The sequence below is a fragment of the Dipodomys spectabilis genome, unplaced genomic scaffold (genome assembly GCF_019054845.1).
Source record: "Dipodomys spectabilis isolate Male_0828 unplaced genomic scaffold, ASM1905484v1 ptg000015l, whole genome shotgun sequence".
Lineage (NCBI taxonomy): Eukaryota > Metazoa > Chordata > Mammalia > Rodentia > Heteromyidae > Dipodomys > Dipodomys spectabilis.
This window is the reverse complement of record NW_024870692.1, coordinates 8,457,314-8,479,953: the sequence shown is the minus strand read 5'-3', so window position 1 is coordinate 8,479,953 and position 22,640 is coordinate 8,457,314. Positions and strand designations below refer to the sequence as shown.

The 22,640-nt window shown below is 40.9% G+C and overlaps 2 protein-coding genes across 2 annotated transcripts in view; one reads left to right on the top strand and one right to left on the bottom strand.

Annotated features, from left to right (window-relative positions):
* The first annotated feature begins 7,898 nt into the window (after positions 1-7,898).
* On the top strand, positions 7,899-8,401 carry LOC122096441 (deoxyuridine 5'-triphosphate nucleotidohydrolase, mitochondrial-like). Its single transcript, XM_042667000.1, has one exon. The coding sequence runs from the start codon at positions 7,914-7,916 to the stop codon at positions 8,334-8,336; it is 423 nt and encodes a 140-aa protein (XP_042522934.1). The 5' UTR covers positions 7,899-7,913; the 3' UTR covers positions 8,337-8,401.
* Positions 8,402-14,078: 5,677 nt separating this feature from the next.
* The window catches only part of Adhfe1 (alcohol dehydrogenase iron containing 1), a 36,671-nt gene continuing 28,109 nt past the window's right edge, over positions 14,079-22,640 (bottom strand). The window contains exon 14 of the mRNA XM_042666440.1: positions 14,079-15,321. Within this exon, the coding sequence (XP_042522374.1) occupies positions 15,238-15,321 (84 nt within the window). The 3' untranslated portion in view covers positions 14,079-15,237. The remainder of the gene's footprint in view (positions 15,322-22,640) is intronic.

Genomic DNA, 22,640 nt, shown 5'->3' with positions numbered 1-22,640 from the left:
ATTGAACTCTAGACTTCAAATAGGCTAGGAAACCCTTCCCTTCCATCTCTTTAGCCACTTGCTCAGCCCAAATATTAATAGTTTTCCCTTGGAACTGGTGTTTAAATTCAGGGCCTCAAGCTTGCTAGATTGGTGCTCTACTACTTGAGCAATGCTTCCAGGTCTGTTTTGGTGGTTATTTTTACATTGTTTTGGCAGTACTGGGATTTGAACTCAGGGTCCTGTGTTTGCTAGGCAGGCACTCTACTGCTTGAGCCACACTCCCTACTGATTGCTTTTGAGAGAGGGCACAGTGCCTACTTTAAGCTCCAAGTTGTTGCTGGGATAACATGAACATACTACTCAGTCAGCCTCACTCACTGGAGATGGAATCTCAAGAAGTTTTCTGCCTGGGCCAGCCTGGACCCTCTTCTTCCTAATCTTAGCCTCCCATGCAACATGGGATGACATACATCACCTCCCCTATCTGTGGATTAAGATGGAATCCCATAAATTTTTCTCATAATTTTTTCCATCTTGGTTGGTCTCAAACTGAGATCCTCTAGATCTCAGCCTTCCAGGTAGCTAGGATGACGGGTATAGTGTTCAGTTCTGGAAAAAAAATTAATAAAAGTAGTACCATTGTTGTCACAATGTTAAAATTATAGAAGGGTATGCAGGAAAAAGTAAAATCCGCTTCCCCAAATATACTTTTACTTCCTTACTTTCTCAAATACAAGTCTCTGTGTTAAATTGTCCTTGTGAGAAAATCGCCTACAGAAAACAACTTAAAGGAGGAAGAATTTTTTTTGCTCATGATTTCAAAGGTCTCACTCCAAGATTGGCTAGATCTCTTGCTTTGGGCTGCTTAAGTGTCAGAATCTCATGATAGTGGATACGTGTGGCAGAGGCTGCTCATAGGAGGCAGAGCAGGGAGTGAGGCAGGGGCTTGGGATGAGGTACAGCCCCAAGGACATCTCCAGTGATCTTGTTGTACATATGCCTGGCCTCTGAAAGTTCCCACCATTTCTCAGTGATGCCATCAAATTACGAATCTATCAGAGATGAATCCATTGATTAGATCAAACAGACTGGATCACAAAATAATTGATTAGATCAAACATTGATTAGATAAAAAAATATTGGATCCACCAGCTGGGGACAAGGCCTTCAACACATGAGCCTCTTGGGAGACACTTTATAGCCAAACCACAACTGTCTTGCTTCCTTAAAGCAACCACTATACAAATGCCTGATATTTGCATATTTCCACGCTTATTCATTTATATATATGTTCTTTCTTTCTTCTTTTTTTTTTTTTTGTCTGTCATGGGCCTTGAACTCTGGGCCTGGGTGCTGTCCCTCAACTCTTCAGCTCAAGGCTAGTGCTCTACCACTTGAGCCACAGGACCACTTCCAGTTTTCTGGTGGTTTATTGGAGATAAGAGTCTCACGGACTTTCCTGCCTGGGCTGGCTTTGAACTGCGATCCTCAGATCTCAGCCTCCTGAGTAGCTAGGATTACAGCACCCGGCTATATATGTTCTTTTATAACTAGAAATCAAGTTAATAAATACCACATGCACACCTGTGTGCAACATATTTAGTTCTCATTTTAAAAATAAGTAGGTAGGAGATTTCTGAATTATAGAAATGTACATACTATTTCTTGGTAGATCTATAGTTTATTTCCATTTTTAAAAATTCGAGAAGGTAGATAATCGGCTTTGGTCCCCTGTCCATCTCCCTGGGAAGCTTTATATTTTGCTTTGCAACAAATATCTCTTCTGCTAATAAATAAATAAATAAATAAAAAGAGGGCTGGATGTAGTGATTCATATTTGCAATCCTAGTTCCTTGAGAGGGAGATTGGGAGGATTATGTCTGAAGATTGTAAAGCCAGCCAAGGCAAAACAGCTAGTGAGATTACATAAAGATCAGTCAACTGGTAGTTCAAGTTTATAATCCCAGCTAGGTGGGAGGCATAAATAGGAGGATCACCATCGATGCCAGTCTGTTCAAAAGAGTAAGACCTTATTCAAGAAATAATTAAAAGAAAAAAAAACTGTTGTCATGGCTCAAGTGGTAGGTAGAGTTTCTGCTTAGAAAACCCAAGTTCAGAATTGTTTAAATAGGGATACAGGTGGACCCATTGCAACAATAAGATATACAAGATGCTATGTTGGAAAATGAACTTTACAACTTTGGCACGGTGGTGGGGGGAGGAAGGGGAAAGTGGGGGGGAGGAGGATGGGAAGGGATGGGAAGGGGAAACAAAGGAGGAGGCAACAATGCTTGATAAAAAATGTACTCATTACCTTGCCCATGTAATTGTAACCCCTCTGTATGGTATTTTCACACACAAAAAAAATAGAAAACCCAAGTTCAAAACCCCAATACCATTTCCCTACCCTCCCCCACAAGAAGAATGCTGTGAAGTACCTTTTTTTTTTTTTGGCCAGTCCTAGCAATTGAACTCAGGGCCTGGGCTCTGTCCCTGAGCCTCTTTGTGCTCAAAGTTAGTGCTGTACCACTAGAGCCACAGTGCCACTTCCAGATTTTTTGAGTAGTTTATTGGAGATAAGAATCTCTTGGAGTTTCCTGCCTGGACTGGCTTTGAACCTTGATCTTCAGTTTTCAGCCTCCTGAGTAGCTAGGATTATAGGCATGAGCCCTAGTACCTGGGTGTGAAGTATTTCTGTTAATGGGTATCTTTAAACATGTTCCCCTAATTCTTCTAAAAGCAACATTGTGGGAATGCAGGTCATAGTGTATATTTGTTTAAAGTTCTGAGTAATTTTTCCAAGTTACCTTTGTTTTTTTTTGTTTTTGTTTTTTTGTCGATAGTGGGGCTTGAACTCTGGGCTTGGGCGCTGTCCTTATGCTCCTCAAGGTGAGCGCTCTACCTCTTGAGCCACAGCACCACTTCAGGTTTTCTAGCGGTTTATTGGAGATAAGAGTCTCAAGAACTTTCCTGCCCAGGCTGGCTTTGAACCGAGATCCTCAAATCTCAGCCTCCTGAGTAGCTAGGATTACAGGCATGAGCCACTGGCGCCTGGCTTCCAAGTTACCTTTGAATAGTTCTGTATCAGTTACCACCCTTATTCACTGGTAGGACATGAGAGATATATTTCCCAAATCCTTGGCAATGCTTGATATGAATCCATCTTTGTGCTTGTAGTCCAGAATCTTTATTATAATAGATGACTTAGGGTTTTCCTGCCCCTGGTACTTTAGAATCCTTGGGGTGTGTGTGTGTGTGTGTGTGTGTGTGTGTGTGTGTGTGTGTGTTCTATGAAACGTCATTTTTGGAATGCATACTGTATTGTCCATATGCGATAGTAAGTGCATATTATGCCTGCGAATGCTTGAGGTAACCACTGTCTAGGACAAGATTAAACCTAAAGTGTCATGTGCTCTGGTCTTCAGTCTCCTCTGAAGTTCTGGGAGTTCACTACAGTGGGTTCCATGCTGCTGCACCCTGACTGCCACTGTTAGATTTGGCTTCTGTAATTCCTCCAGGGGTAACTGATTTATGTCAATAGAAGACTTTCTTTAACCTAGCAGGCTCTACAAAAATGCTTGCTACTAATGTGATGAATGGGAAATACTAAGCGGTGCAATCTCTGTGTGTTCCTCTAACCTGGAGTTCTGGAGGCTTAGCCCATGGACCGTGTTAGAAGAAGCCTTCCCTCTTAAAACAGCCTTGAGGCTGGAACCCACCAAGCCATTGCTCAGAGGCTAGTGTGTGTCTGAAACATCCAGGGAGCTTGCTAAAACACAGGTTTCTGTTACAACAGTCTATGCAGGAGTGTTTCAGGTCCCAGGGCACATTGGAGACAGCATTTCCCTTTTCTGAACCAAAAGCATTAGAATTATAAGAAGCTCTGGTCATCCCCTGAAATATTAAAATCCAGTTCTATGATCAATCAGACCAGGAAGAGCTCATGCTTGAAGCCAGCCTGGACTACATACATGAGCCCTGTTTACCTTTCCTCAACTTTCCCCCTCAAAAAAGAGGGTTCTTGATGAGCCACCGTAGTTCCCAAATTGTACCCAGGCAGAAACATCAGCCTCTCTGGGGACCTTGCTTGACATGCAAATGATCACGGTCCATCTGCCTGCCAAGTCAGAAACTCTGATTTGGGTGGAGTCAAACAATCTGTTTGAATGAACTCTTCAGGGGATTCTGACTTTTAATAAGTCTGAGAACTTCTGGTGAACTAAGCAAAAAGGGTTCATGTTTTTAATATTATATATTTTTAGTAGCATGCATCAATTATACAAAGGAGATTTCATTATAACATTTCCATGTATCTGTATAACATACTCCATCCACCTCACCCCCAACCACTCTCCCTAATCTCCTCCTCCCTCCTTTCTTAAAACAGTTTCAGCAGGTTTCATTGTTCTATTTTCTCTTTCTCTCTCTCTCTTCTTTCTTCCCTTCCCTTCCTTCTTTCTTTTTTTTGTGCCAATCCTAGAGCTTGAACTCAGGGCTTGGGCACTATCCTTAGCTTTTTCACTCAAGGGTTGCTAGCGCTCTACTCCTTGAACCACAGGTACATTTCCACCTTTTTTTGTAGTTAGTTGTAAGAGTCTCATGCACTTTTTTGCCTATGCTGGCTTCAAACTACTTCCTTCAGATCTTAACCTCCTGAGTACCTAGGATTGCCAATGTGACCATATATATATATATATATATAATTTTGATAATACAAATACAAATAAAAAATGCTTGCTTTTTGTGTTTTTTGTTTGCTTTGTTAGTCATGGGGTTTGTACTCAGGGCCTGGCCATTATCCCTGAGCTCTTTTGCTCAAGGCTAATGCTCTACCACTTTGAGCCACAGCCCCATTTCCTGTTTTCTGGTGGTTAATTGGAGATAAGAGTCTCATGGATTTTCTTGCCCAGGCTGGCTTGAACCCTAATCCTCAGATCTCAGCCTCCTGAGTAGCTAGAATTACAGGCATGAGCCACTAGAGCCTGGTTCCATGCCATATTTTGATATTTACCTTCAGTCATTTTGAAAGAGAGTTCTTGATAGAGCTCTGATATTTGGATCTGATAGACTTACTAAGTATCTTGGTAAACATCCACACATGCCTGGGTAGACTGGGTATTCTTTCTGATCCCAAAGCTCTGAGGTTGTTTCCATGAGTGTGTGGTTTTAAACATACTCAGAGGGTGCTGAGTCAGGGGCCAAGCAGAGGGCTACTAGCTCTCGCCCTGAATGGTGGGATATGTGTCACTTTCTGTCCTGTGCTGGACAGTGCTCATCTGTTAACATGTATGGCACCCCATCACATACTAACCATGATGATAAGCAAACATTACTGTTGCATATCTATTATATGTCAAGCACTTTAGACATGTACTCTGAAACCCTGCAGAGGGAACCTACCTAGGTCAGTAACCTAGGTTAGTCATAACTCCCAAATCTGGACTCTCACCTCTCCAAAAGCAATCTCTGCAAAGGTCTACAAGTCTCTGGGCATTGGAGAACGCTCTGAATTTCATCTTTAGCAGCTTGTTTTGTAAAATGAGCCATAGTTATAATTTTAGAAAGCCTAACATGCTACTTTCAGTTCCTCTGAGAGAAAGAGAGATGGTTTCAATCTTTAACTTATGCAAAGTTGTGTATGAAGACCCTTATGATCACAGGCAGGTGCTTGAGTAGAGACTTGTCAGCTAAAATACAGGCCAATCAAGTGACATTTTACTTTACAGTAAATAGCAACTTACTATTTACAAATAATGAGTGTGCCTAAAATATTGCATGGGCAATACTTAGACTAAAAATTATTTGTTGTTTACTGAAATTTAAATATAACTAGTCATGTTGGGTTCTTATTTTCCAGTTAGAGCAAGTGTTCTGGGACCAGGGATGCATGTACCCCACTTTCCTTGCAACCAGTGGTGCTTGTATTAGGAGGTGCTCACACTAGTAATCTCAGTTACATGGAGGCTGGAGGAGGAGGATACTGGTCTGAAGCTGAACCAGACAAAAATGTGAGGGAGGTCTTACCTGAAAAATAACCCAAACCAAAAAAAAAAAGAAAGAAAGAAAAAAGAAAGACTGGGGACATGACTCGTGGCTATGGTGGTAGAGCACAAGCCTATCGAGGGCTAAGGACCAGAATTCACATTCCAGTGCTGCCACAGGATGAACACATCACAATATATGAGTATATTTTCAATCAAAACACTTTACACACTGGCAAAGATCAGTTTTAACATACTTAATAAAGATTAAGATCACTCCAGTTGTTTATAGTATAATCACACTGTAACTATTATCTGTAGTGTGAATCTTTACACATGTGTTCTCCAGATTTTTAAGACTTACCATGAAGAAAAAAATCCTGTGGGTCAAAGTAAATGTTTATCAAAACTTTAAAATAAATCAACTACCTCATGAATGATTTTCCATGTCAATTACATGTTAAAATAGTAATAGTTTGGTTATAGTCAATTAAATATACTCACATGTAAACTTCCAGGGCCTATGCCAGGCACTTTACCATTAAACTACAGTCTTAGCCTTTGAATGCCCAATATTTTCCTCTTCCTTCCTTCCTTCCTTCCTTCCTTCCTTCCTTCCTTCCTGCCTTCCTTCCTTCCTTCCTTCCTTCCTTCCTTCCTTCCTTCCTTCCTTCCTTCCTTCCTTCCTTCCTTCCTTCCTTCCTTCCTTCTCTTCTTTCTTTCTTTCTGTGCTCATACTGATACTTGGAACTCAGGGCCTGGGTACTGTCCCTTAGCGTTCTCACTCATGATAAGTCTTAGCACACTGTACTTTGGGCTGGTCACATTTCAAGAGATCAATGATCTTGGAAGGCCCATAGCCACCATGTTGGAAGTTGCAGTTCTAGAGGTTGTCTAGTTTGTCACATCTCTTCAGGCACCAGGACTTTGGACTTGATGATCTCAGTGCATCATCATGCCCTCAAGCAGGATAAGTCCTGTACTTTATTATAGTTCTCATGCCAAGTAGGGATGCCTCTGTTTCTCTATTCCACAAAGGCTATGTGTTTTATTTAGTGTAGGGATCTCCATGTTCTGTGCAGTGTTGGGGAGAGTAGGTCCTTAGTAACTTTATTTGGAGTAAATTATGGCCTGTGCTCTCTTTGGCCTTTTGGGACCATAGATTCCTTTCTCTTTCTCTTCTTCTCTTTGCAACAGTGTCAAGGCTAATGCGGACAAACTTATCATTCCCTCTGAGAAATCCAGCTGAACCAGAAACAAGGTGCCCTGGGAGGATTCAGAGGGAACAGAACAGACCCCAGCACAAGGTGTTTCCACTTCCCTTCTGTTCTCCCTTCTCATTGTTCTTACATTTTCTATTATTTTGACATCAACCCATTAATTAAAGTACCTAAGAAGAGCATCCATGAAAAGAAGCCATGGAATACAGGAGTGGTGATAACAATGGTAACTCACTATTGTAAGGGGCTGGTGTGTGTGTGTGTGTGTGTGTGTGTGTGTGTGACTGGAGCATCTGCAGGCTTCCTGTGTCCACTCATGTCCTGGGCTAAGGGGCTGGGACTCTAGTATTCTGAGTGGGACCCTTAGAAACCACAGCAGGTGTTACCTGATTTCCCTGTGAAATATGTGCATCTCTGTTTGTCAGTGATAGCTTCCTCTTCACTCGTTAAATATTTGAACTCAGTAGATAATTCTCTCTTTGAGGAAAGATGGACTTGAACAAACATGTTTATGCTGAACGATGGATGATACCATTTTCTCCAGTTATCGTCGATTTTTAAAATTTCTTATTTCTCTGTATAATAATTTTAAATAGCGCTCACCTGGCGCCGTCTCTGTCTCTCTTTCTCTCTCTCTCTCTCTTTCTTCCTCCCTCTCCCCGGTTGGCCACGCCCTGCTCAAAACAGACCCCCGCCAGCTCCCCCTGCAAGCGGACTCGACCTGCTAAACATGCGGCTCTGCTTTGTGAGGCTCTGGGAGCACATCACGACCCAACCCGGGGGTCCGCGCTCCGCAGGCTACGACCTGTACAGTGCCTATAATTGTACAATACCACCTGTGGAGAAAGCCCTTGTGAAGACGGACATTCAGATAGCTCTTTCTTCTGGGTACTATGGAAGAGTAGCTCCACGTTCTGGCTTGGCTGCAAAACACTTCATCGATGTAGGAGGTGGTGTCATAGATGAAGATTATAGGGGAAATGTTGGTGTTATATTGTTCAATTTTTACAAAGAGAAGTTTGAAGTGAAAAAGGGTGATCGAATTGCTCAGCTCATTTGTGAACAGATTTTTTATCCAGAAATTGAAGAAGTTCAAGTCTTGGATCATACTGAAAGGGGTTCGGGAGGTTTTGGTTCTACTGGAAAGAATTAAAATTTGGGCCAAGAATAGAAAATGAAAAGGCATACTTTTTTATTAAAAAGTAATAGATTTTGCATCAAGTGTTTTTGGTGTTTTGCACTATAGTAAACTTAATAGTTTTAACTTGTAAAAAATAGTTTATTTTCTTAATTATAGAAGGAAAGGCTACTTCTGTTGGGATTATATGGAAACTTATTTTGTGTTTCTGCAATTGGTAGTATGAAAATCTATCTGCTTTGTGAATACTTGACAAGTTTTAAAAAATCAGATGTACAATTTAATTCAATAAAGAGTATCTCTTTGGTTCTGCTTTAAAAAATAATTTTAAATATATGCATTAAACTACAGTCCCTCGGGCACCCATCATTCTTTTTTTTTTTTTTTTTTTTGCTTAAAAATTATCTTTTAGTAGTTGTACAAGAGGATTTTGGTTCAACAGGTCATTTTATGAGCACAAGGCGTCCTGATCAATGTGACTTCTTCCATCTTTTCCTCCCATCCATCATGCATTTTTAACACCAATCAATTCATGGCCAATCTTGTTTATCCATCTCTGTACCTATGCTTTCATTAAAATTTTATCTTGAGGCCATCTTAGACATTATATTGTTTCATTTACAAATATTTGAGTGTCTAGCTGAGAAAGTTTAACCTTCAAGAATAATTTTTCTTTACTACTTTTGTCTTCTTTCATGAGATCGTTTATAGGCTCAATATTATGATAAATTCTTAGGTCTTTAAGTGGATGGCTTGTTAATGACGTGAGCAACCAGAGTTTCTATTACTTCTTGATTTATGAAACCACATGTTTGGCTTTATGACGGATGTCATTTACATGGGGCGTGGCAGGCTCATTCATCTGTCTTTGCCCAGCGCTCTTCAGTCATGAATGCACTCAACAGATGGGGAATTTCATGCCCACAAATGGAATTGTTTATCCTCTCATTGTTCCCATGTCAGCAATCAAACTAAATCCATTACCCACCAATGAAAAGATCAGCCTGCTGCCAGTTCAGCTGAGGAAAAACCTGCAGCCATGCTAAAGGGATTTGGAGTTTTAGAAGGGATTTTAAAAAGTAATAAGAAGCCATATAAAAATTAAGACTCCAGAGTCCAATCTGTCATTCCGAAGTTCATGGATTTAGGGGCTGTAACTGGGAAGGACTAGTGATTCAATACTTTAACATAAAATAGACTCTAGACACTCAGGATTATAAATACTGTCTTTAGCTAATATATCACATCTAGTGCTAATGTAGCTTTTTACCGTGTGTTGATGGCTTTATTATTTCATTTAAAAATCACAAGCACTCAAATTGGATTTTTGTTGTTGTTGTTGTTGGTCATGGGGTTTGAATTCTGGGCCTGAGTGCTGTCCCTGAGTTCTTCAGCTCAAGGCGAGCACTCTACCACTTGAGCCTCAGTGCCAGTGGTTTCCTGGGGTTAATTGGAGATAAGAGTCTCATGGACATTGCTGCCTAGGCTGGCTTTGAACTGTGATCCTCAGAACTCAGCCTCCTGAGTAGCTAGGATTACAAGTGTGAACCCCTGGGGGTCCCAGCTCAAATTGGATTTTTAAAAAGGAGAAAATGTCAGGATCATAAAAGGAAAGCTGCTAAGATGTTACTACTGATAGGAAAACTTTATTTTGTGTGGACAGTTGTCTGCTCTTTATAATTAATTCTGCATCGGATCAGCTAATGGGTTCTTTGTACATTGACCTGAAAAAGCAGATTTGAAATTCTTTGCATTTCCCAGACTGTTCTTCTAATGTTCTCAGTGCACCATGGGCCAGAACTTTAAAGAATGAATTCCAACCAGATGCTATTGGTCAGGTACTCAGAAGGCTAAAATCTGAGGATTGTGGTTCAAAGCCAGCCTGGGCAGAAAAGTCCGTGAGCCTCTTATCTCCAGTTAACTACCAAAAAGTTGAAGGTGGATGTATGGCTCCAATGATATAATGCCAGCAAGCTTTGAGCAAAACAACTGAGGGACAGCACCCAGGCCCTGAGTTCAAGCGCGCACATGCGCGGTCACACACACACACACACACACACACACACACACACACACACGAGAGAGAGAGAGAGAGAGAGAGAGACAGAGACAGAGACAGAGACAGAGACAGAGACAGAGAGACAGAGAGAGGCAGAGACAGAGTCGGAGAGAGAGACAGAGAGACAGAGACAAAGAGGCAGAGAGACAGAGAAAGGAAGAGAGAAAGGGAGAAAGAGAAAGAAGGAAAGAAAAAGAAAGAAGTGTAGAGGTAGAATTTCTCTCATTTTTATTTTTTGCTAGATTTTTGTTTTGTTTTGTTTTTTTAACCAGGATACTACAAGCAAGAGATGTTGTTTCCACTACTCACTTGCTATAGCATACAGGCTTCTTATTTACTCACTCAGAAAGAGTCAATTTGGTCAATTAAAACATGAGGAAGAAAAAAGTATAGTAGTTGTTTCATTTTCTCCTTTCCTTTCCATTCTTCAAGTGCATGTTGATGACCTACTGCTGCATCTACCAGCTCTTGTGCCAGCTGACAAAGATCTGCAATCATCAAGTCAACATTTTTTACCCCTTGGTGACAGATTAGAAGAGGAGACTGACAAGAAAAATGGCTGGTGGTACACAGGGTACAAGTAAAGACACACAAAGAATGTTATGGGAGTTTAAGGGGAACTTCAAATTCGATTCCTGGATTTCCCTAGGGAGGAGGTTGTGAGGAGAGGGTAGGGCTGAGGAGTGAAGAATGGACAGGAGTTTGCAATGTGGTTTGGCAGGGGATTTCAGGCACAGGGACTATCTGACCAGAGCTATGGAGGCCAGGGACAGTTCCTGGGCATGTGGGAACCTGATGAGTCAATGTGCCTTCCATTACATCTTCAGAATAGACATGAGAATAGACAAAGAGGCAACGGCAAGGGCATGATGACCCTGTCTATATGGAAAGCCATGAGAAGACACTGAAAGCCATACAATAATTTCCATTTTCTCAAAAACCATTCTGGCTGGGCACCGAGCTGTCCCTTTTGTGCTCAAAGCTAGTGTTCTACCACTTGAATCACAGCTCCAATTCTGGCTTTTTGAGGTTAATTGGAGAGAAAAGTCTCACAGACTTTCCTGCCCAATACGGCTTTGAATAGCAATCCTCAAATCTAAGCCTCCTGAGTAGCTAGGATTAAACACATGAGTTGCCAGATACTTCATAAAATCAGACATTATCAGCAGTTCACTGAACATGCACTGTTTAGCTAATGCCTCCTCCAGTATTTGGAGTGAGAAACTATAGGCCTCTACCAATGTCCCTGAGCTTTCAGAGTGTAGCTATTGGTTCTTTTACAGTTAAATCAAAGTAAATTGGCCACATAGGGCCTCTGTACACATACATATGCCCCCCCACGTGTGTGTGCGCGCACACACACACACACACACACACACACACACACACACACTGAACCTATATTAAACATGTATAGACTCCCCCTCCCACTTTGCTATTCTTCAAACAGTACAGCATAACAACCATTCATGGGAATTAACTTTGTTTCATTTCTTGTTGCTTTGTGCCAGTATTTATTTTGAAGAGACCTAAGATTGAAGGAGGAGAGAGTCAACACTTACATTAATGGCGAGGTACTATATACACAATTTGCAACTATGAATCAATATGATTACATTACATAGTAAAAATTCATTGTGAGGGAACTTAATTCAGTTAGAATATGTAAAGGCCTCATATATAGTATTCATTCAGTTTTTGCTACATGAGTGGTTGACTAAATTTTAGAGGCAATCTTAATTGCCTCTCATCAGGGTGAATTATTAAAATCCTATTCTATAGACTCCTGTTTACCTTTAAATGATGATTTATAAAGATTATATGGCAATATGACAATTGCCTAAAATGTCATGACTTATAAGAAATGCTAAAGGTTGTACAGTCACAACAGAAAAAATGGAAAGGAAACATATCAAAAGTCAACAGCTGTGTTTGGGTAATAGGATCATAAGTAATTTCTTTCCTTTCTTTTTTGCTAATGATTATTTTAGTCAGATATTGGAAACATTTACAAACTGGAAACCAATGAAAGGCATTCCAATTAAAAAGGCAATATTTAAAGCCAGAGAGAATGAAACTGTGTTACTTTGAAGTTAACTGTCCTGCACATAGTTTTATGGGATCTCACATGGGACAAAGTCTGTTACTGCAATTTATAGAAAGGGAACACATTTATTGTGAAAAGTGATTGGGGGGGGGGTGATCAGAAAAAAGGTGGAATAATAACAAGAGACACGAGACCCGCCCACCCCCAGCTGCCAGTAATTCAACTTATGGTTTCAAGGACCAATTTCTGTCCATTCATTATGGCTGGAGTCTGGGGAATGCTTCCCCCAGGCCATTGTGATGGTGATGGCTTGGTTCCTCAACAGTTCCCAGAAGACCAGGCACTTCATGGCAGAGCGCTGGCAGCTGTCTGGTGTGGGGTTGCTGGTCATCAGAGACTTACTGCCTGTGCAATGTTGACCTGGAGGTGAAAAGTCTGCTTCTCCTACATCATCCCCAGAGGCAACAGCGTCTCATTAGGGTAGTTTCCAATCCAAACAACCATTAATCTTTTTCAGGGTTAAAGGTCAGGACAGCAATTTTTGCATATATATGTACATACACACATGTACTCACATACATCTCTGTTTTGATACTGTACTTGTCAGTATTTTATGAGAGTAGACTTATTTCACTGACCACTTGAAAATACCCCACAGCTATATCCAGAGTTATGTAAACAATGCCCAATGTCTCTTCCTGTACATGGAGAAAGGCAACTACTTTCTGTGTACTTGACAATAAATCACAGAAATATGGCTAACTTAAACAAGTTAGTGTTTTACACATGAAGTAACTTATAGATGTGTATGTATGTTAGTTGAGAATGCAGCCATATATGATATTTCTATCAAAGTATTATTATACAAACTCTCCAATATCATTCCTTTAATTTTCTGTGCCTCATTGAATGGAGCTATAGTTCTAGAAAATTTTAAAGAAAATGAATAGAAAAGTTGGATTTGAAATTGTAAGAATTGTTGTTTTTGCAACATGAAAGTATTACAGAAATAAGCCTAATAGTCTTGTTTCACACTTTTTTTAAAAGCTAGCAAGTAACAAAACATGATTTTTAGAGAACTTGTCTAACCTTGTTAGCAAGGCTCCAGTTCAAAACTCAGTATTGCAAAACAAAAACAGAAAAAAAAAACCCTCCCCCCTTCCCCGCAACCAAAACCAAAACAAGAGTGAATGCATGGTTCATACCAATAATTCTAGCTACTCAGGAGACTGAGATCTGAAGGACTAAAGTTCAAAGTCAGCTTGGACAGAAAAGTCTGTGATTCTTTACTTCCAATTAATCAGCAAAATGCTGAACTGGAAGCATGGCTCAAGTAGTAGAGTGCCAGCTGTGAACATGAGCATGAAGCCCTGAGTTCAAGCCCTTGTATTGGCACCAAAAAAGAAAACAAACAACAAACTAAGCAAAACCAAAACAAACAAAATGCCAAAACAAAAAAGTCACATATTTTCAAATTGTAAGGACCAAAATGATGAGTGTCGAGATAAAAACCATTAAAGCTTCCTAAATCTGTTTCTTAGAGTTGGACCTTCAAAGTCTTCCCTCAGAGTCCTTCTTAATATGAATACCAAAGGCTTTTGGTGAGTCATATTGGACTTTTGGCTACTCTAAGGAAAGATATCACTTAAGAGAGATAAAGAATTCACTTTTGTATCTCAAATTATTTTCTGTTAAAATTTTCAAATTCAAAATCTCACAAAGAAATGGTGATTCATAAAATCTAGTCACAGCCTCTTCAAGTTGAAAGAGGCCATGGTTGAATCAAGTAGGACTCAGATAAAACTGGAGCAAAACCCAATGCTGTCTTAATGATATCATATTGAACTCAGCATGTACAGTAGACCCTCTGGGCTATGGGTTCCACTTCTGCAATTTCTATTTGTAGAAACATGTTTATTTATAGTTGAAAAAGTAAAAAGCTGATCATAACCTATAACTTCCCTGCAACTTATTTTTTGCCAATTTTTGTATAATATATATATATATATATATATATATTGCCAACAGATTTTTATTCTTATTAACAAGGGCATAGTATACACTGATTAACATACTATGATTTATTAATGAATATTTAGGTTGTTTCGATTTTTTGTGTGTGTGGGTGCCAATCCTGAAGCTTGAACTAAGGGCCTGGGCCATTGTCCCTGGGTTTTGCTTTTAGTTTCTTGATTTTTTTTTCTCAAGGCTTGTACTCTAGCACTTGAGCTAGAGTTCCACATTTGTTTTTTTAGTGGTTAATTGGAGATAATACTCTCATGGACTTAGGTTTGAAGCTGGTCTGGTCAGGCTTCAAACTACAGTCCTCAGCTCTCAGCCTCATGAATAGGTAGGATTATGGGCATGAGCCACCAGCATCTGGCTTACTTCAAATGTTTTATTATTCAAAAAATTCTTGATATATTACTTCACATATATATATTAATATTTCTATAGGATCCATTTCTAGACATGTAGTCCTGGACATAGGCTATGTATATTTACGTATTTGGTAGATGCTAAATTCTTCCCACTTGACACAAAGTATAGGCCTGATATTGTATAGAGGTTGGCACAGGAACACTGACCCTGAAAGGTGGCCCAAGGGTCTGACACAGTGGGCATTTGTCCAGACTGCTCGATGAAAGTAGCTTGAGTGTAAGCATCAGTGAATCTCCTGCATGATAAATTTAGGTCACATTCAAATCAGCAACAGTTAGGTGTGAAGAATTAGCTAGAGCTCTAGCCAGATCTTGCTCCATGTTCAGAACTACAATGATAAATGGTAATTCTTGCAATTGTAATGATTATTAGTACAATTTCATTGAAGCTTCAAACAGAGCAGACAGATCCTCTTCTGACTGTGGACGGGGTGCAAGCTTGGTGACCCTTTCCTGCAACAGTAAACAAACGGAGTTACCCATGCTCTGCAAGTGACAGTTCATAAAAGCTACTGGGGTAATTTAACTTGATCACAAGAAAAGTTACATCTTTAAAGAACATCTTATTTCTGGAATGCTTTGCATGAGCTAACTTGAAATTCAAGATTGTATCAAGTAATATCTTTCTTCCATGAAGTTTTTAAAAGCCATTGTCCCTTGCCTTCGGCCCTGGCAACAGCCTTTTACCCCAAGGCAGAGCTTCAAATGAGCCACAGAGAAAATATCTCCAATAAAGCTCAAAGTAAGATTGCCACAGCCCCTGTGAGTTGTCCACTTCAGAAAGCCCTGTCTAGCCCCAGTCAGGGCTGCCAAGGAAAACACAAATAATCTTCCTGGTCTCGACTTCAAGACCATATATTATTATTTATTTTTGTGCCAGTCCTGGGGCTTGAACTCAGGGTTTGGGAGCTGTCCCTGAGCTTCTTTTACTCAAGGCTGGTACACTACCACTTGAGCTACAGCTCCACTTCTGTTTTTGTTTGTTTGTTTGTTTTGGTTTTGTGTTTCATTGGAGATAAGAGTCTCCTGGACTTTCCTGACTCGTCTGGCTTTGAATTGTGATCCTCATATCTCAGCCTCCTCAGTAGCTACGATTACAGGTCTGAGCCACTGGTACCTGGCAAGGCCATTTATTCTGTAGCTTGGATTTATGGTCTATTTGAAGGGAAACAAGATGTCAAGGCTGTGTGCAACAAGTGACTTTCTTTCTTTCTTTCCTTTTCTTTCTTTCTTAATGTTTAAATTCTACTTTTCCACATGAATTCAGTGATTATGAGTGAGATCAGCAAAGATGACCCGTATATCTTTCAGGCTATTTGTACTCCCTCAGTGGCTGCTTTATTATCCCTCTGGGCTAAAAGAAATGATGACTTTTTTTGTGGCCCTAAATGAAATTAAGACATGTGCCATTTGGGGAGTTTCCATTTTCCTAGGTCTCTGGTCTGCTTCCTGGTGGTAAGCACCGTTTGGGAGAACAATTGCCCATGCCTATCATAGTTAATGGTCAGCAGGCTCAAGCACTCAGATGCTCAACAATTACTTGTTCAGTTAATGAAGATGGGGGGGTGGGTTAGGGGAAGTGGCACCTCAAAGGCCACGTGTACCAGAATGCTGAATCACCCACCCTTCCTTTTTTTCCTCATCTCCCAGATGACATCCTGTAGCTCAGACAAAACCTAGAAGCTATTCTTGAGTTCTCATTCTCTTGCTTTGGAAGTTCAACTCATCAGAAAGTCTGTCTGATGTACTTGAAAATCAATCTGAGCATGTCTTAGCTGTTGAACCACAAGCAGCTCCTGTGGCACCTCGTGTCCCAGTCCTATTTGGAACACCTCCTTCTGTGGGCTGTTTCTTTTTCTGCTTCCCTATTGCCCCCTAGAGTTCATTCCCTCCACAGCAGCCTGACAGGTTTATTTTCTGGTCCTACTGTTCCTGTGCCCAGTGCCCTCAGACAACTTTCTCATGGCCTGTGATGCTGGCCCTGAGCAGGTCATGCTGGCTTCTGGCTGTCCCAGTGCTCTCTGCTCCCATTGCTTCAGTCCCATTGTTCCTTTTAAATATTATGTCTTTCCCCGTTGCCTGGCACACTTCATGGGGTAGCATGTCCATGAAGAGGACTTTGAACAGAAGACTTAACCACACTCCCTGGGGTTTCCTCCTTGTTGTCCCCACCCCCAAGATTACTGTCTCATTACTCAAGTTTTCCTTCACACCATCAAATCTTCATCTGAACCAATTGTATTTATATTTCTTATAGATCTTCATTGCCTGTCACCCCTCACTGTAAGTTCCAGGAGGGCAAAAAGGACTGTGACCATATAATGAATTGTATAGGACAGAACTCAAAAGTTTTTTTTGTTTTTGTTTTTTTTTTTCAGTCCTGGGGCTTGAACTCAAGGCCTGAGTACTGTCTCTGAGCTTCTTTTTGCTTAGGGCTATCAGTCTACCACTTGAGCCACAGTACAATTCTGGCTTTTTCTATTAGTGTGGTACTGAGGAGCTGAACCCAGGGCTTCATGCAGGCTAGGCAAGCACTCTACCACACTCCACAAATTCCAAGACCTTAAGTAAATAGAAAGATGGAAAATGAAAAGATGGATACATTAAAAATGTTCTCAAAATGTATCAAAAACCTAAACATAAGAGCAAATCCCTTAAAACTCCTAGAACTCAAGTCCAATCCTCATGACATAGAAATGGCAACTCTTGGATATGACCAAAAAGCATGGCAACAATAACAACAACCCAGATGGCCTGGGCTAGATGAAAAGTTCAGACTTTTGTGTATCAAAAAGCACTAACAAGACAATAAGAAGATAGCTCACAAAATGGAAGAAAATAGTTTCAAACTGCCTATCTGATATGGGATGAATGTCCCCAATTTAAAAAAGCCCCTCTAACATTCAACATCAACAACTCAGTTCAAAGATGGGCAAAAGGCAAGTGAAGATGTGGTTCAGGTGGTAGAGCGCCATCCTGGAGTGAAAAAGTTAAGTAAGAGCATAAGGCGCTAGTACCCCAACACACACACACACACACACACACACACACACACACACGCACACACACACACACACCACACACACACACACACACCACACACACACACACACACACCACACACACACACACACACACACACACCACACACACACCACACACACACACACACACCACACACACACACACACGCACACCACACACACACACACACACCACACACACACACACACACCACACACACACACACACACACCACACACACACACACACACACACCACACACACACACACCACACACACACACACACACCACACACACACACACCACACACACACACACACACACACACACCACACACACACACACACACCCCCCCCCACACACACACACCATACACACACACACACACACACACACACACCACACACACACACACACACAAGGACAAAAGATTTGAACAGAATCTTTTCCATATAAGATATATAAATAGCTAGTAAGCATATGATAAGATGATCAACACTATTTGTCACTGGGGAAATGCAAATCAAAACCTCAACTAGATCCCAGTTCACACAGAAGGATGGCTGCTATTTAAAAAATGGAAAATCACAAGTGTTGGTGAAGACATAGAGAAATTAGAACCTTGTGCATTCTTCATGGAATGTAAACTAGTACAGCCACTGGGGAAATCAGTTCAGCAACTCCTCAAAAACTTCAACATGGAATTACCACTCAAACTAACAATTCTACTCATAGGTCCCCCTAAGGGACTGAAGGAAGGGACTTAAAAAGATAAATGCACAACAATGTTTATAGCAGCATTATTTATAAGAGCTAAAGTGGGAAAGAATCCAGGTCTCTATCAACATATGAATGGAGAAACCAAGTGTGATGCATCCATACAATGAAATATTATTCAGACATGAACAAGAATGTGGACCTGACATATGCTACAACATGGATTAATGCTGAAGATGTTGAGGTGAGTGAAATAAGTCAGTCACACAGAAGGAGAGCTGTTGTACAATTCCACTCACATGAAGTAAGCTAGAAGAGGCAAATACAGAGGTAGACTAGAAGTTACTGGAGACTTGGAGAAGGCAAGAACAGGGAGCTTCTGTTTATTGTATGTAGAGGTGTCTGAGAAAATAAAAAGGTCTTGGAACTGGAGAGCTGTGGATGCTGTAAATAGTGAATATACTAAAAAGCACTAATAATGGCTAATAGGGTAAATTTCCTGTTATGTATATTTTACCACACTGAAAAAGGTTGAAAACAGAATCATAATCCTTTTGTACAACTCCTTAATAATAACTAAAAAAATTAAAAACAGAAGGATGGAAGATATTTGGGGGACATTGTAGATGAAGATGGGTGGGGCTGGGCACAATTTTTAGGAGATCTAAAAATCCACTGAAGAGTTTTGAAAACTCAATGCAAGGCAGGATTGCTAATGCTTCTTTTTTTTTTTTTTTTTTTTTTTTTTTGGGGTCCGGTCATGGGGCCTGAACTCTGGGCCTGGGCACTGTCCCTCAGCTCTTCAGCTCAAGGCTAGCGCTCTACCACTTGAGCCACAGCGCCACTTCCGGCTTTTTTCTTTTTGCTTATGTGGTGCTGAGGAATCAAACCCAGGGCCTCTGGCATGCAAGGCATGCGCTCTACCACTGAGCCACCTTCCCAGCCCCTGCTAATGCTTCTTATTTCAAATTAACCACCAAAATGCCAGAAGTAGAGCAGTGGCTCAAGTGGTAGAGCACTAGCCACGAGCAAAAGAAGCTCAGGGACTGGGCCCAGGGTCTGAGATCAAGCCACACACACACAAAAGCTGTAGACCAGCCCTAAATGTGTGTAGATGACAGGCTGTAGATTGCAGCTAGGCGGTAGATTTCTCACCTAGCAAATGCAAGGCTCTGAATTCAAAACCCCTTATACCTTGCCATCCCTAAAGCTGTAGTTCAGTGCTGCAGGCTACAACCACATAGTGATACTAATCTGTAAAGCAGTAGGCTACACGGGCTTATCTGATGAGGCCAAGGGTCCTTAACAAGATCCTGTTTATCTTTGATGAAACACTTGAGGATTCTCTGAAGTCCCTCAGGCCAAAACTGTTTTGAATTTCTCTTTCAGGCCTCCAACGTCCAGGGACTGGAAAAGAAGGCAAAGACATAAAGCACGTGACCTGCTACTAGACATATCAGCTGTGCAGAAGCCAAATTCTCAGCACGAAGCTATGTGAAGGAAGCAACTTGCTATTATTTATAGACATGTAAGACCAGAGAACAACTGATTAGCATGGGCACGGAAATAAATTCAGACTTCTGCTTTCAGTACATTCATAAAATAACATTGCAGCTGGCCTGTCTACCAGAGGGTGGAAGTGTTCATTTTGGGGAGACAGCTCTCCTTGGTAATGAAATGTTTTGATTTGGAATGTAAATGTTTCTTTCCAGAAACATTTCAGAAGTCCAGCTTGGAGAACTCATTTATTCTTGCCTGGTGCCCTTGCACCCTGGCTGTGGCAATTGGAAGCCTCTGTACACAGGGCTGCTGTGTGTTGCCACCAGCATTGAGCTATGGTGTTTGGTCAAGAATACAGGCCAGGTTGTTCTTTCCAGAGAAAACTGACCCCTTCCCCCGCTCTCCCACCCCCAGCTGCGGCTGAACATAAACGAACCTTTATCAAACCTGGACTGCAAGCAATAACCCTTCTGGCAATGTTCATTACAGGGAATAGCATACTCCCTCACCACCTTAAATCCTATAAATACTAATAAGTGAAGATTAGTCCGCTGTATATGTGACATTCTGAGGTTGCCCTGGTGTTCTTTTACAATGTTCACTGCTGCCAGAAAACAACACAACAACAACAAAACCCATATAATTCTTTATCTGCAGAATGGACAGATTCATTTCTTCTAAGATTTCCTCCAAAATCCTCTTAAGTCTGTGAATTCATAATATCTCAATCTTATCAGCTCCAACTGGGAATCAGTGCAATTTAATTAAAATTAACCATGTTTCTCCTAAGCATGAAAATGTGGTCATAGGTGGGGAAAGGCAGTCTTTGCCTTCTGGCTGCTTTGCAGATTCAGCTTGAGGAAAACCTGGCTTTCTACTCTACATTGGACTTCCATCCAAGCCTCTGCTTCCCATCTTTTATGAAGGTCAAAAAACTCATTTTCTTAATTCCGGTTTTGTTTCTGGGATTCCCACTATTGACAAGCATTCCAAACAATACCTAATGAACTTGTGGATGGTCTCAAGTGTTAGTTTGAATCTGGAATTGCTTTTGAAAGTGAAGATGTGAGCAGAGGAGGATCAGAACAGTCAACACTTGTCGGTGTGAGTTGATAGTTCCAAGATGCATTGCAACCAGCACTTACTGACTAAGAATACCACACATGTTCATCTGAAAATCATGGATGGCATATTTGCAAGTAGGCAAACAACTATACTCCTGCATACTTTTCTGGACTAACAAATAGAACTTTTCATATGGTCCTTTGATGAACAAATAGTCTGGCTGGGACTATGCTACATTAAAGTCTGTGGTCCCTGGACAGGCTTCATGGCAATTCTGTCTGGCTGTTCATTGATTTTTACCTACTTGGCTCTTTTGGACATAAACTCAATCTACATAAATATTATCTTATGTAAGTGGAGAGGTCATCAACATTTGAAACACTTATGAAGTGAAGGGATCTTTATGGTGAACAGGATCTTGGTACATTGGGATCTGAAGTACCAGCTCAAAATAGATCCGTAAAAAGACTAGCTCTCTTCATGAGATTCTTGGGAGAGAGACTTTTACATCTGTTATGATTCTGCCAGTCATCATAGGTTGATAGAATGACTGAATAAAGGATGGTCTTTATTAACATTTAACTAAATGAAATAAAATCTAGATACAAAATAGGCAATATTCTAAATTCTTTCAAAAGCAATTTTGTAATAGGGTTTTGGTGGTACTATGTTTTGGGGCTTCATGCTTGCTAGGTTAGCATTCTTCTTCTACTACTACTACTTGAACCACGACTATAGCTCAAAACTTTAGCCGGTTGTATTGGAGAGGCAGTCTAGTAAATGTTTCAGACTAGCTTCAAATCTTGATCCTCCAGATCTCAGACTTCTGAGTAGCTAGGATTACAGACATGAGACACTGGTGCCCATGTAGTAGTAGTCTTTATAATCAGAAGTAATATTAGTGGTCTTTCAGGAACAGCTTTGCATGGTTTTATTAGAGGACCCTTATAAGGCTGAAGTGGGCTAGGCATGGTGCCTCATGCCTAGGAGGTAGCGATCAAGAGGATAGTAGAGCTGGGTACAGGTGGCTCATGCCTATAATCTTAGGAGGCTGAGATCTGAGGATCATGGTTTAAGGCTAGTCCAGGCAGAAATGTCTGTGAGGCTCTTATCTTCAATTAATCAGCAAAATGCTAGAAGTGGAACTGTGGCTCCAGTGGTAGAGCACCAGCTTTGAGCATAAAAGCTAAGGAATAGCACTGAGGTCTTGAGTTCAAGCCAAGAACTGGCATAAGAGAGAGGTGGGAGGGAGGAAGAGAAAGAGACAGAGACAGAGACAGAGACAGAGAGAGGAATGGAGAAAGAGATTACAATTAAAGGCCAGTCAAGACACATAAGCTGGGCATGGTGGTGCACACTTGTGATCTCAGCTACTCAAGAGGAATATGTAGGAAGACTACAGTTGAAGGCTAGCACTGGACAGAACTTTGATACCCTACAGAATAATAAAGGGGGCATAGCTCAA